Below are 16020 nucleotides of genomic sequence, written 5' to 3'. Positions count from 1 at the left end.
GTGACCCCATTTTGGAAACTAGACCCCCCAAGGCACCTACCTAGATGCATAGTGAGCACTTGGAACCCCCAGGTCCTTCACAAATTAATCCGTAAAAATAAAAAAGTGTTTTTTTTTCCACTTTTTCATTTTTATGAATCAATTTGTGAAGCACCTGGGGGTTCCAAGTGCTCACTATGCATCTAGATAGGTGCCTTGGGGGGTCTAGTTTCCAAAATGGGGTCACTTGTGGGGGAGCTCCAATGTCTGGGCACACAGCGGCTCTCCAAATGCAACATGGTGTCCACTAACAAATTGTCGACTCAAATTGTTAGAAGACACCATGTTGCGTTTGGAGAGCCGCTGTGTGCCCAAACATTGGAGCTTCCCCACAAGTGACCCCATTTTGGAAACTAGACCCCCCAAGGCACCTATCTAGATGCAAAGTGAGCACTTGGGACCCCCAGGTCCTTAGCAAATTAATCCGTAAAAATAAAAAAGTGTTTTTTTTTCCACTTTTTCATTTTTATCAATCAATTTGTGAAGCACCTGGGGGTTCCAAGTGCTCACTATGCATCTATATAGGTGCCTTGGGGGGTCTAGTTTCCAAAATGGGGTCACTTGTTGGGGAACTCCAATGTTTGGGCACACAGGGACTCTCCAAACGCAACATGGTTCCAATTTGTTAGCGGACACCATTGTGTAGTGCATGTCAGGTTGGTGTGCGGTGTGGTATATTGTAGTGCATACACCACACACACACACACACACACAATCTCATATACACTACAACACACACACCAACCTGACATAGCCTCCTCAGCTGAGTACGCCCTAGACTGGGATGAGCGGGACGGGAGGGACATTTTGTGTGCTTTGTGCGTGTGTAAAAAAAAAAAAAAAAAATCAAAACTTTATTATAGTGTGAGTGTACGTGTGTGTGCTTGGTGTAACCTTCTGCAGTCACGTGTGGGGGCGGTCAGGCGTAGGGGCCGGTCAGGCGTAGGGGGCAGTCAGGCGTAGGGGGCAGTCAGGCGTAGGGGGCAGTCAGGCGTAGGGGGCAGTCAGGCGTAGGGGTCAGTCAGGCGTAGGGGTCAGTCAGGCGTAGGGGGCAGTCAGGCGTAGGGGGCAGTCAGGCGTAGGGGGCAGTCAGGCGTAGGGGGCAGTCAGGCGTAGGGGGCAGTCAGGCGTAGGGGGCAGTCAGGCGTAGGGGGCGGTCAGACGTATGGGGCGGTCAGGCGTAGGAGGGGGCTGAGGAGATGGAGGAGCCAGCAGCAGCAGCAAGGGGGGTGATCACTGGGGCCTGCCGGCAGCAGCAAGGGGGGGTAGGAGGCCGGCAGCATCGGGGGGGTGATTGCTGGGGCAGAAAGGGGAGCAGGAGCCGGCAGGAGCAGGTGGGTGATTACTGGGGCAGAAAGGGGAGCAGGAGCCAGCAGGAGCAGGGGGATGATTACTGGGGCAGAAAGGGGAGCAGGAGCCGGCAGGAGCAGGGGGGTGATTACTGGGGCAGAAAGGGGAGCAGGAGCCGGCAGGAGCAGGGGGGTGATTACTGGGGCAGAAAGGGGAGCAGGAGCCGGCAGGAGCAGGGGGGTGATTACTGGGGCAGAAAGGGGAGCAGGAGCCGGCAGGAGCAGGGGGGTGATTACTGGGGCAGAAAGGGGAGCAGGAGCCGGCAGGAGCAGGGGGGTGATTACTGGGGCAGAAAGGGGAGCAGGAGCCGGCAGGAGCAGGGGGGTGATTACTGGGGCAGAAAGGGGAGCAGGAGCCGGCAGGAGCAGGGGGGTGATTACTGGGGCAGAAAGGGGAGCAGGAGCCGGCAGGAGCAGGGGGGTGATTACTGGGGCAGAAAGGGGAGCAGGAGCCGGCAGGAGCAGAGGGGTGATTACTGGGGCAGAAAGGGGAGCAGGAGCCGGCAGGAGCAGGGGGGTGATTACTGGGGCAGAAAGGGGAGCAGGAGCCGGCAGGAGCAGGGGGGTGATCACTGGGTTTGCAGGGGGGGGGGGATGATCACTGGGATGGGGGGGTGAACACTGGGAACGGGGGGGGTGAACACTGGGGGAGGGGGTGATTATTGGGAGGTGGGGGGTGATATCACTGGGACTGGGGGATGGTGGGTTTGATCACAGGAGCAGGGAATTTACACTGAGCCTGCTGCTGCTGTGATCACAGTCCACCGGCTGTCAGAAGGAGAGCAGCAGCCGGTGGATGAAGACGTGGCAGAGGGAGCGGAGGTCGGGGTGCAGGTATGAAAGTGGAGGGGGGGGTGGAGAGGGGGCGGGGGTGGAGGGGGGGGTCGGGGGGAGTGGGGGCAATACTACCTGCTGATCAGCGGCGGCAGCGGCAGACGCGATCCACAGGGTCCACAGCAGGGGGTCCACAGCAGGGGGTCCGCAGCAGGGGGTCTGCAGCAGGGGGTCCGCAGCAGGGGGTCCGCAGCAGACGATCCAGGGTTGGGAAGGTGCTGGGAGGTTTCAGCCATCCCTCCATATCTGATTGGGGCTAGTATCCATGTGACGCTAGCCCCCCAATCAGATCTGGGGGGAGGGGGGGACAGAGGTGACACTCCCCCCAACCAATGGCTGATGCTGTAAGCATCAGGCCATGCCCAGATTTAAATATTACACCAATTTTCATTGGTGAAATATTTAATTCATACCGATTGGCAGTTTCACTAAAAGTGAAAATGAAACAGCCAATCGGAGGGGTCCCAGGCACGGGGGGGGTTAATCCACCCCCCGGGGGGTCGACTTCAGGATGTTCAGTTGCAGTAGCAACTGTGACACCTGAGCGACCCCGCTCGCAGGCGCTGCAGGGGCTCTTTCCCTCCATGTCACAGACGGTGTGACACGGGTCGGGAACGAACTGTTTTCCATGTCACAAACGGTGTGACACGGGTCGGGAAGGGGTTAAACTTACTTAACTTTTTTTCCCGCCATATGTTGATCTCCAGCCAGATAAAACAAGGCAGCTGGGGGCTGGGATTCGCAGCATGGTAAGGCCCAAGCGTTCTTGGCCCGCCACGCTGAAAATCGCAGCCCACAGCCACCCCTGAAAATGGCGCATTCATCATGGCACCATTTCCAGGTGCTTTACCCGGCTCTTCCAGCGGCCCTGGTGGTGAGTGGCACCCTGGGCAATAATAGGGTTAGTACCAGGCCAGCTCTGTATTATTAGCTGGTACTAAGCCTGAAATGCATGGTGTCACGCCAAATTAGACATAGCCACCATCAATTTCTAGTAAACAGAAAAAAAAGACAGAATTATTTTTTTTTATTAAAAATAAAACACATTTAGGGACTCCATCTTTAATAAAGAAAAATCCTCACTCCAACGTAATCCATAGGTCTTCTGTCTTCATCTCTGTCAGATCTTTGCCATCAGACAAATATGTCTGCTGACAGATGAGCAGGCACAGAATGACACTGGAGCACTGTTACTGTGTAGTGCAGTGCTATGTTTCTTTTTTGTCATTTCATGCAGTGTAGAAATCTTGGGAAAAGTGTGGATTGTGCTCTGGAAGTGATCAGTTATAGCTAACTGTTATTTTCTGCAGAGATAAGCCCTGCATAGAAGATGTGATATATCGGTCTGCGGCAGATAAAGAACTTCACCTAGAGACATCACTGGTGGTGAGTATGTGTATTACCTATACACACACACTGACACTATATACAGAGCTCCTGTGTATAATGTCACTGGTGATCACTGTATTACCTGTACACTGACACTATATACAGAGCTCCTATGCATAATATCACTGGTGATCACTGTATTACCTCTACACTGACACTATACACAGAGCTCCTGTGTATTATGTTACTGGTGATCAGTGTATTACCTCTACACTGACACTATAAACAGAGCTCCTGCGTATTATGTTACTGGTGATCACTGTATTACCTCTACACTGACACTATATACTGAGCTCCTGTGTATTATGTTACTGGTGATCACTGTATTACCTGTACACTGACACTATACACAGAGCTTCTGTGCATAATGTCACTGGTGATCACTGTATTACCTCTACACTGACACTATACACAGAGCTCCTGTGTATTATGTTACTGGTGATCACTGTATTACCTGTACACTGACACTATATACAGAGCTCCTGTGTATAATGTCACTGATGATCCCTGTATTACCTGTACACTGACACTATATACAGAGCTCCTGTGTATAATGTCACTGATGATCCCTGTATTACCTGTACACTGACACTATATACAGAGCTCCTGTGCATAATGTCACTGGTCACCGGCCTGCCACCCCTACGGCCTGCCACCCCCACGGCCTGCCACCCCCACGACCTGCCACCCCCAGCTGCCTGGCTTTACCTTGGCTGGCGATCAAAAGACGGAGAAGCCGAATATTTGTTTTAAACTTATTTAAAATATTTTCTTTAGAAAAAGGTGTGTGCTTCCTGCCATATGTTGATCGCCAGCCAGATAAAACAAGGCAGCTGGGGGCTGGGATTCTCAGCATGGTAAGGCCCAAGTGTTCTTGGCCCCCCACGCTGAAAATCGCAGCCCGCAGCCACCCTTGAAAATTTCCAGGCGCTTTACCTGGCTCTTCCAGCGGCCCTGGTGGTGAGTGGCATCCTAGGTAATAATAGGGTTAGTACCTGGCCAGCTTTGTATTATTAACTGGTACTAAGCCCGAAATTCATGTTGTCACGCCAAATTAGACATGGCCAACATGAATTTCTAGTAAACAGAAAAAAAAACACAGAATTTTTTTTTAAATTAAAAATAAAACACAAAACACATTTAGGCTACGTTCATACGCGGCGCAAAAAATCGCTACTGCATGCCGACGTTACACTTTTCTCAGCGCGCTTTTCCTGAGGCCATGTTAACATGTAGCCTATGGGGAAAGCGCGCCAAAAAATTGCCAAGAATTGGCATGTCAATTCTTTTTGCGCGGCCACTTTTGCAGTGAAAGCACCCGCGCAAAAATACGTGGCAAAATGCTCTAAAGCGCTACATAAAAGCAGGAATATGCGGCTATTACGCCACATGGGAACGTAGCCTAAGGGACTCTATCTTTAATAAAAAAGAATCCTCGCTCCGACGTAATCCATAGGTCTTCTGTCTTCAGCTCTGCTACATCTTTGCATCAGACAAATATGTCTGCTGACAGATGAGCAGGCACAGAATGACACTGGAGCACTGTTACTGTGCAGTGCGGCACTATGTTGCTTTTTTGTCATTTCATGCAGTGTAGAAATCTTGGGAAAAGTGTGGATTGTGCTCTGGAAGTGATCAGTTATAGCTAACTATGTTATTTTCTGCAGAGATAAGTCCTGCATAGAAGATGGGATATATTGGTCTGCAGATAAAGAACTTCACCTAGAGACATCACTGGTGAGTATGTGTATTACCTATACACACACACTAACACTATATACAGAGCTCCTGTGTATAATATCAATGGTGATCATTGCATTACCTGTACACTGACACTATATACAGAGCTTCTGTGTATAATGTCACTGGTGATGACTGTATAACCTCTATACTACATACAGAGCTCCTGTGTATAATGTCACTGGTGATCACTGTATAACCTGTACACTGACCCAATATACAGAGCTTTTTTACATTTTTATTATTTTAGCATTATTTGTCACTATGTGGTAGCAAAATGAGCTTTGGTCATGACATGACGATATTTGTCCCTTGTATGTGGCATTATTCAGTCACTATGTGGTGGTAATATGTGGTCTCATGGTGTGTCAGTATTTATACCTTGTATCTGGTAGCATTTGATCACTATGTGGTGGTATTATGTGCTTTGGTCATGGTGTGGCGGTATTTGTGCCTTGTATGTGGCATTATTTGGGCACTATGTGGTGGTAATATGTGATCTGGTCACGGTGTGGTGGTATTTCTGCCTTCTATCTGGTAATATTGGTCTTGATAGAGTGGATTGTGGTTGGTCATTTGTTTTATCTGATATCAATAAGGGGAAACCTCTTTATTTCCAATAGATATTAAATACTTGGATGTTTAACCCCTCCCTGCCCTGTGACTATTACACAGCAGCAGAGATGCAGTTACAGAGGTTCACCAGAGAAAGCAAGTTGGCATTTAGTGAGATTTTCACCTCTGTATTTATAAGACAAAACCAGGAGTGGGTGAGAAATGCATAAAACATTACCTCTGATTGCTCCACTCTTGGTTTTGTCTTATAAATACAGAGGTAAAAATCTCACCAAATACTCAAAGTGCCACAATCTTCTGACAGTGTGGATTCCACCAATAAATAAGTGATCACCTTCCCAACCTGTGCATCGCTGATAATTTGTTTTCACCAATAAAAACCCTGTAATGCAAACTACAGTAATTGTACATCGCAGTTCTGGTGAGCGCACAGTGATGTGCAGGAGACGCCAATATAATGAGTATAACGGCTAACAGGTATTTGCAAATAGCTGAAGGGTGGGTGGGCCCGGGTGGGCCCCGGGAGTCAATGTCCCTGGTGGGCCCCAGACACCCCAGTCTGGCGCTGCTCCTGACTCTCTCCCAACAGATGATGTCGGAGAGAGAAGGATCCAGATATTGGCATTTTATCGCCTGATCCTTTAGTTTGGTGCAGAGGTGAGCCACTGCCAGAAGAGCCTGATGCCTGCGGCTGAGCCGAATGTTCCTGTGTATGGGGGAGATGGGAGACATAGCTGTCTCATGTGTATGGGGGCCTTAAGAAGTATCCTGTATTCTTTCTGTAAGTACCAGGGATAATTACTCTTCATAACACACTGCAGGGTCCAATAGGAGAATGTATACAATACGTTTCAACAAGAAAAAAAAACTAAAAAAACTGGGATATAAATTGGTAAGCATGCAATATGTAAGTGCATGTTCACACCTGGTCACTAAACACAACAAAAACAAAGACATAAAATAAGATAATGAGCAAATACCTTGCAATAAATAAATAAACAACAATAGTGCATGAAAATATAAGGTACATAGTTAACAAAATTTTGATCAAAATAATGCAAAAGCCACCCCACCACGTCATGGTGACCCTATTCGGGATAGTACTAACTCTAATATTTAAAACCTTATCGTTTGTCAAGTGACATGCATGTAGTTAAGGATTGAGAAAGACTGAGTCCGGCTAGTAGACACAGCTATGGGGAGCAAGATGAATAAAATTTCCAGCTCAAGGAGAAGGCAGGACACACCTTTATACGCACAGGGTGCACACTAACTGAAACCCAAGGTTTTAGGTCACTTGACAAACTATAAGGTTTTAAATATTAGAGTTAGGTCTGTCCCGAATAGGGTCACCGTGACGTGGTGGGATGGCTTTTACATTATTTTTATCAAAATTATGTTAACAAAGTGCCCTATATTATTTTCATGCACTATTGCTGTTTATTTATGTATTGCAGGGTATTTGCTTATTATGTTTCTGGCTTTGCTTTTTTACATTTCAACAAGACCCTGCACAAAATTTTCAACATAACTGTTGGGGCATAATGGCATCTGCATGCATTCAGTCCTTTACTCGGCAGCTAAATTAAATAGTAATTTGCTTTTCTTATATCTTATAAATGCATAAAACAAAAAACTTATTTATAGTCAGAAATATTAATTATATATCAATATATATTTGTGTACTAATACTTTCTTTTTTGCCTTATCTATCATAAACTCACCAATACTGAAGACGATGGGACAACAGAGCCCAGCTTCTCTTTAAGGTCAGGAGCACACGCATTAAGACATATCTCATTCCAGGTCTTTTCATGTATATGCAATAAATTCATTCCAGATCCTAAAAAAGTTTTTATCATCAATAATCATAATCACAGACGCCGATTCTCTACTGTAAGAGCAATGCTATTTCTATGCACTATTGCTTTTACTTACAGCAGGGTATATGTTCATTAAGTTTCTGTCTTAGATTTTGCTGTGTGAACATGCTCCTATTTTGTATGTACATTATACCAACTTATACTCCAGTTCATTTTTTTGGTTAAATCTTACGCTATGGGTTGAACTCGATGGACTTATATCTACCTTCAACCTTAAAAACTATGAAACTGTTACTACAACTACCTTCGCTTTATGCTAACTTTACTTGTTTTTCTGCTATTACTTTACTAGCTAAAGTACCATTAGTGCTATGTATTCCCAAATCTAGGGATCATATGACCCGCCCAGGGGATGGGGACGACTCGGCGCCCGGGCCTTGTTGTTGCCTGACCTTGGGGGGGGATGTTGCGGTGGTTGGCTCCCGGGCCCGTACCCTGGGGTCACTCTTTAAAAGAAAGGGGGAAAGTTATATGGGATAGGGGAATGTTCGTGACGCCACCCGTGGTGTCTGGTGAGGATCACCAGCTCTGCGACAGTCCTCTGAGGCAGGTGTTCAGGCAGCTTAGTTGGTGCGGCTCACCACAGGTGGAGCGGGGCCTCAGGGCAGCGTAGAAGAAGGATGCAGGACAGAGGGGACCCAGCTGGGTCAGAGGAAGGATAGAAGAATAGGCACACACACCGGAGTTCACTTCAGTACCTTTACTGGTGGTGTTTCAGGCACGATCCAGGGCACTTTGGGGTGAAGGGTGTATATCAGGACTCTCCCCAGTGAGCGGGTGTGGGGCCTCCTGTTCCTTGCCTTTCCTTGATAAGTTTCTGACCTGCCTGGAGCTAGGCCTAACTTGGTCTCTGTCTTGCACCTGCTGACCTGGTGGTAGGGCCTTCTGTTGGAGATCACACTCCCTGGTCTCTTGGGCCTCCGTGACTCCTGACCCTGGTACGAAATCAGCTTTTTGGTGTTCCTGGGACTTATAGTTCGCCAGGGGTTCCGGTTATTTCTGCTAGATGTAAGGAATCCCTGCAGACGCGGACCCGGTGTCCGATAAATGGTTTTGGGGTGAGCTGGGTAAGCTCCTCTGCCGCCTATGTTGCTTGCTTACTCCACTCGCCTTCGGCCACGTTCGGAGACCTCACTAGGCTTCACACTGCAGCGGGCACACTGCAGCGGGCACACTGCGCTTCGCCGCTCTTTTGGCGTCGGCATGCCCTAGGCTCACTAATCTGAGTTCCCTGAGTCTGGACTGACCTGACAACCTCTCTGGCTGCAGCAGACTTCACACAGACTTCACTCTCTGTGGACTCCAGACTGAGCTGCCTAGCTCCAACTTCCCTTTATATATCCCTAACGGGCTCCCTCTGGTGGTCTGAGGTGGAAGGTGGAGGTATGTGAATGCTCTGAGGGCCTCTTGTGGAGAAGTCCGTCCATGTACCCCTCTGGGATCTGTGGCACCAATGCGCAGAGGGCGCCACACATACATTATGTAGCCTTTTGCACATGACGATTTCATGACTCCGTTTCGTATGGTGTTGTTGAACGGCTCCCACTGTAGGCACGTTTTTTTACCTCTCAGATGTATACACAAATAAAAGTTGGATGCAAAATCAGATGTCATGTACAAAGAAGTATTCTCTCCACATGGTCTTTAAGCAAACTACAGGTACTTTAGCTGGTAATTAAAAAGTCACCTTGCTATTCGATAGCAGAGGTATGCAAAATCGGTATGAGAATTATTGCATGGTGTTCTTTGGTCTGGTGGGGTTTTTTTGCTTGGACTTCTTCAGATAGCGTGGCTAAGGCGTCACTTGGAACCTGAGGGCTTCCAGCTACCCCACTTATTACATTCAGAAAGCCACACAGCATGGCAAAACAAAGACGACAGAATAAAGTATTGACTCTGAAATAATATAGAGAGAACCACCTACCATCACTGTAATCTATAGGAGCATAATCCCCTATAAAGAGCGATGCCGCAAAACTGCTGACCAAGGAAATTCTCTGGGAAAAAAAGAAATATGTTTAGCTCAGAGGAATTAAACATATATCATTGTATATAACGGGAGAAATGTAAAATAAGCTAATTAATGAACATGTAGTATATTACATATACAGTGGGTACCGAAAGTATCCAAACCCCTTTAAATTTTTCACTCTTTGTTTCATTGCAGCCGTTTGGTAAATTGTAAAAAGTTCATTTTTTTCTCATTAAAGTACACTCTGCACCCCATCTTGATTGAAAAAAAAAACAGAAATGTAGAACTTTTTGCAAATTTATTAAAAAAGAAATACTGAAATATCACATGGTCAAAAGTATTCAGACCCTTTGCTCAGTATTGAGTAGAAGCACCCTTTTGAGCTAGTACAGCCATGAGTCTTCTTGGGAATGATGCAACAAGTTTTTCACACCTGGATTTGTGGATTCTCTGCCATTCTTCCTTGCAGATCCTCTCCAGTTCTGTCAGGTTGGATGGTGAACGTAGGTGGACAGCCATTTTCAGGTCTCTCCAGAGATGCTCAATTGGGTTTAGGTAAGGGATCTGGCTGGGCCAGTCAAGAATGGTCACAGAGTTGTTCTGAAGCCACTCCTTTGTTATTTTAGCTGTGTGCTTAGGGTCATTGTCTTGTTGGAAGGTGAACCTTCGGCCAAGTCGGAGGTCCAGAGCACTCTGGAAGAGGTTTTCATCCAGGATATCTCTGTACTTGGTCGCATTCACGTTTCCTTCAATTGCAACCAGTCATCCTGTCCCTGCAGCTGAAAAACACCCCCATAGCATGATTCTGCCACCTCCATGTTTCACTGTTGGGATTGTATTGGGCAGGTGATGAGCAGTGCCTGATTTTCTCCACACAAACCGCTTAGAATTATCACTAAAAAGTTCTACCTTTGTCTCATCAGACCAGAGAATCTTATTTCTCATAGTCTGGGAGTCCTTCATGGGTTTTTGAGCGAACTCTATGTGGGCTTTCATATGTCTTGCACTGAGGAGAGGCTTCCGTCGGGGCACTCTGCCATAAAGGCTCGACTGGTGGAGGGCTGCAGTGATAGTTGACTTTGAAGAACTTTCTCCCATCTCCCTAATGCATCTCTGGAGCTCAGCCACAGTGATCTTGGGGTTCTTCATTATCTCTCTCACCAAGGCTCTTCTCCCACGATTGCTCAGTTTCGCTAGACAGCCAGGTCTAGGAAGACTTCTGGTGGTCCCAAACTTCTTCCATTTAAGGATTATGGAGGCCACTGTGCTCTTAGGAACCTTGAGTAATGCAGAAATTCTTTTGTAACCTTGGCCAGATCTGTGCCTTACCACAATTCTGTCTCTGAGCTCCTTGGGCAATTCCTTTGGGCTCATGATTCTCATTTGGTCTGACATGCACTGTGAGCTGTGAGGTCTTATATAGACAGGTGTGTGCCATTCCAAATCAAGTCCTATAAGGTTAATTAAACACAGCTGGACCCCAATGAAGGAGTAGAACCATCTCAAGGAGGATCACAAGGAAATGAACAGCATTTGACTTAAATATGAGTGTCTGAGCAAAGGGTCTGAATACTTATAACAATGTGAAATTTCAGTTTTTCTTTTTTAATAAATTTGCAGAAATTTCTACATTTCTGTTTTTTTTCAGTCAAGATGGGGTACAGAATGTACTTTATTGAGGAAAAAAATGAACTTTTTAGTATTTACCAAATGGCTGCAGTGAAACAAAGAGTGAAAGATTTAAAGGGGTCTGAATACTTTCTGTACCCACTGTATCTGTAAAAACCAACATTAGTATGAGAAAAATGTCCAGGCAAAGCCTATCTCTATTACGAGACTAAAAAAATCCAAATAGCTCTGCCATTCACCGAATATCATGCTCCATGCATGCTATAAAGGACAAGGATCTGTTGGGCCGGCTCCTGACATTGCAGAGCTGCCGCTCACATGGGATTTTCTTTCCCTGACTAAATTAATTGTGGATCTGCAGCATTAATGAGATATTTGTCCCGAACTTCAGTGGAGTGACCTGCACACACACAAGTTTCTCACTGGAAGTCAACGACAAATCTGCAGCAGTCCTGCAAGAAAACCTGCATGTGGTGCAGATTTACAGAGGGCTGTATCGGGCACTCATCTTGGATTTAAAAAATAAAGCCCTGAATTTCAACTGAAAAGTCAGCACTAGTGATGAGTGGACCCATGGAAGGTCGCGTTTTGGTACCTGATCCAAACTTTAGAACTTCCGGGAGAAGTCAATGTTTGGAGTTTTGTCTGGTACGAACCCCCAACTTTTACGTTCGGGTTCGCTCATCTCTAGTCAGCACCTATCAGTGAGGTTTCCCTGTTATTTAATTACTTCAGATCCTAATCCTTGGCTGTTGTTTATCTGAACTCCATTAGAACAGAGCTGTGATCTATGACTACAGCTTAGCTACAGTCCAGAAGGTGTCTGATGTAGTCTGAGACACGCCCCCTGCCATATCATTGGTCCAGGCTGCTGCTATGTGCCACTGTAACATTCAGGCCGGTACCTATCCCCTCTGGTTACATATGCTGCACTGCGTCGCCCCTCTGCGGGCGTGCCTTTGTTCTGGGCAATGCAGAGCAGCAACAGGGAAGTCATATTTAATTACTGGGTCTTTCGCAGCATGCAAATAAATTTATTTAATTTATACAATGTCATTTTCTTGATTTTTTTTTGGATATTCTATCTCTCAATGTTAAAATTAACCTATCCTTAAAATTATAGATTGTTCATGTCTTTGTCAGTGGGCAAACTTGCAAAAACAGCAAGGGATCAAATACTTATTTCCTTCACTGTATATGTGCAGAATTATTGGGCAACTATCAGTGTGTAGAAACATTGGGCAACAACAATGAAAAGCTTCGATATTCTAATGTGAATTGTTTATTTTCATCTGTTATAGTGAGAAGAACCAGACAGCTCAAAATGTGCAAAAATATATTTCTGATATTTAAAAAAATATACATATAAGTGACCAATATTGCTGCTCTTCTTCTCAATAACAGTCATAAGCTTCATCCACGGAGTCTGTCAGTTTCTTAATCTATTGGCAATCAACTTTTTAGGGCAGCACCAACCAAAGGCTCCCAGACACAGTTCAGACAGGTGTATGGTTTTCCTCCATTGTTAATCTCCCGTTGAAGATGGTTCCACAGGTTCGCAATATGGTTTAGGTCAGGTGAGGAATGGACTATGGATGCTATTAAACAGCAGATGTGGGGTTAATCTGCAGCTTAAAAGGTTCAGGATTTTATTAACCTGCAGATAAACCCCATAGCTACAGGTTAATAGCATTTTTTATATTCAGGTTCCCTTTAAGGCTTTTACTGGCAGCAAAGCAGTGGAGACTTCGATGCCTATGATGGAGCATTGTCCTGCATAAACATCATGGTTTTCTTGAAAGATACTGATTTTTTTCCTGCACTACTTCTTGAAGAAAGGGTCTTCTAAATACTTGCAGTAGGTTTGGGAGTTGATTTTGAGTCCGTCTTCAACCTGAAGAGGTCCAACTAGCTCATCTTTAGTAATACCAGCCCATAGAAGTATCATATCTCCACCTTGTTGGCGTTTGAGTCTTAGTGGAGGTCTGCGCCCATTACTAATCCAGCCACGGGCCCATTCACCTCATCTCATCAGTGCATAAAACCTTTGAAAAATCTGTCTTCAGTGCTCAGTGGTGGTCTGGTTTCAGCTTTCCTTACTTCGGGCAATTATCTGAGCTCTGAACACCTTGTACTTCTGGTCACTCCAGGAAGGTTACAGTTCTGAAATATGACAGCACTGGAGGATAATGGCTTCCTGGTCTCTTCACGTATGTTTCTTCCCAAACCTGTTGACAATTTGCAACAAAACTTTTGATGGTTCTGTGATTGCGCCCCAATATCTTAGAAATGTCAAGACTGATGGCTCCCTCTTAGAGACTTGTAACAATTTGTGACTTTTCAGAGGCTGTTAAATCTCTTTTTTTATCCATTTTGCCTGAGGAAAGCAAAAAAAAATAATTCTGCACATCTTGATAAAGGGTGTTGTATCCTTAGGCCGCACCCCCCTCATTACACAAATACACAACACCTGATCTGCTTCATCCAATAAGCATTCAAGGTTATACAGCTTGTAGGTGGAAAATCTGCATAAAAATCCTCACCAATAATTCTGCACACAGAATATAAGCGAAACTATGTAAAAATGTTATTCAGGTCTTTCAACTAATATTTGGGCAAACGTACAGTCGACTCACCTCACACTGAGAATATTCTTTTGGTTTCACTTTATAAATCTTCGCAATTTGATTTCCGGTAAATCGCTGACAAATAAATAAAAAAGTCTTTACATAAAGATAAGTTCCTCAACACTGAAATTGTAACACCAAGAAATAAAAGTTTTGGAACTACTGACATCCATGAAGCTGTTGAGTTCGGGACGGGAGACCTGCGGACAATCTATAAGTTGTAGTCTGTGCCTTTCACAGATGTCTGATGAGCGCTTATGCTGAGTCTTTTCCCACAAAATTATTAATTATTTTAATTTACTGAGTTAATGACTTTTGTGTTTTCATTGGCTGTAAGCCATAATCATCAACATTAACAGAAATAAACACTTGAAATAGATCACTCTGTTTGTAATGACTCTATATAATATATGAGTTTCACTTTTTGTATTGAAGAACTGAAATAAATTAACTTTTTGATATTCTAATTTTATGAGATGCACCTGTATGTACTGGATAGTGTTGAGCGATACCTTCCGATATCGGGAAATATCGGATCGGATTGGATCGGACCGATAACCAGAAAATATCGGATATCGCCGATTCCGATACCGGAAACCAATGCAAGTCAATAGCACACAAATATCGGAATAAAAATAATTCCCTTTCTTTCCTTGTAGGTTAATTCTACATGAAGGAAAACAACTAAGAATAATGTAGAATGCATTACATGAAAAGCCGGCACTTCAGCAGCGGTATACACCGGTACCCGACAATTTAGAACAGAAAGAATAGAGTATCACACATAGATTAGATAGATAGAAACATGTCAGTCACATATATAAGAAGTACAGTGACAGTGTTGCTTACTGTACTTGTCATTTAGTGTTAAAGGATTTATTAAAAAAAATAACAGTGTTTTCATGCACCGTCTCTTTAAAAAAGCCGGCCGGCAATTCAGCAGCGGTACCCGACAATTTATAACAGAAAGAATAGAGAATCACACATAGATTAGATACATAGAAACATGACAGTCACATATATAATAAGTACAGTGACAGTGTTGATTACTGTACTTGTCATTTAGTGTTAAAATAAAGGATTTATAAAAAAAAAAAATTGGCGTGGGGTTCCCCATAATTTTAGTCTCTAGCGGAGGTTAAGCAGACGGCTGGGGCAGATGTTTGAAGCCTGGGAAGGGGGTAATACCCACAGAGCTTCCCAGGCTACTAATATCAGCCCCCAGCTGAATACCTAGCCTTTACTAGCTATTAAAATGGGGGACCCCAAAAAAAATGACGTGGGGTCCCCCCCTAGGCAGACAGCTGGGGGCTGATATCAATAGCCCATAAAGGGTGCCATGAATATTGGCCCCCTCCCAGGCTAGAAACACCAGCCATCAGCCGTCCCAGAAATGGCGCATCCATAGGATGCGCCAATTCTGGCACTTAGCCTCGCTCTTCCCACTGCCCTGTAGCAGTGGCAGTGGGGTAATAGGGTTGGGGTTGATGTCAGCTTATAATGCCAGCTGACATCAAGCCCAGGTTAGTAATGGAGAGGCGTCTATAAGACACTCCCATTACTAACCCCATAGTCAAAGTTAAAAAAAAAAACACAAACACCCAGAATAAAGTCCTTTAATTGAAATAAAGACACAATCCTTTATTGTTCTAAATTAAACCATACTTACCATCACGCCCATTCCAGCTGAAGCCAACGATCTCCTGCAATAAAAGTAAAATAATAAAGCAACATCATCCTTACATTTCCATGGTTCCCAGGACAGCTTCAGCTCTGCTACATTGACATGACAGGCTGGATCGCAGCCGAAAGCTGCCATCCAGCTTGCCATGCTGCAGACACTGAGAAGCGCAGGCATGCTTGCGCTCCTCAGTGTCTCGCTGTGACGGCATAAAGATGAGCCAAGGTCATGTCCAATGAACTCGGCTCACCTCATGCACGTCACTGACAGCGTGGGAAAATTCTCCTGCACTCAGCGCTTC

General features: G+C 45.2%; 1 protein-coding gene across 4 annotated transcripts in view; it reads right to left on the bottom strand.

Annotated features, from left to right (window-relative positions):
• Positions 1 to 16020, bottom strand: part of XYLB (xylulokinase) — a 452351-nt gene that overhangs the window by 216227 nt on the left and 220104 nt on the right. For all 4 annotated transcript variants that reach the window (XM_073677727.1, XM_073677730.1, XM_073677731.1 and 1 more), the window contains 3 exons: positions 14048 to 14113; positions 9735 to 9807; positions 7652 to 7770 (listed from right to left, as the gene is read on the bottom strand). In XM_073677727.1, coding sequence (XP_073533828.1) covers positions 7652 to 7770; positions 9735 to 9807; positions 14048 to 14113 — 258 coding nt within the window. The remainder of the gene's footprint in view (positions 1 to 7651; positions 7771 to 9734; positions 9808 to 14047; positions 14114 to 16020) is intronic.

This window comes from Phyllobates terribilis, unplaced genomic scaffold, assembly GCF_046119375.1.
Source record: "Phyllobates terribilis strain yellow unplaced genomic scaffold, ASM4611937v1 Scaffold_4__5_contigs__length_816908805, whole genome shotgun sequence".
NCBI classification, from domain to species: domain Eukaryota; kingdom Metazoa; phylum Chordata; class Amphibia; order Anura; family Dendrobatidae; genus Phyllobates; species Phyllobates terribilis.
Note: the sequence above shows the minus strand (reverse complement) of the source record. Positions and strands in the feature narration are given on the sequence as shown.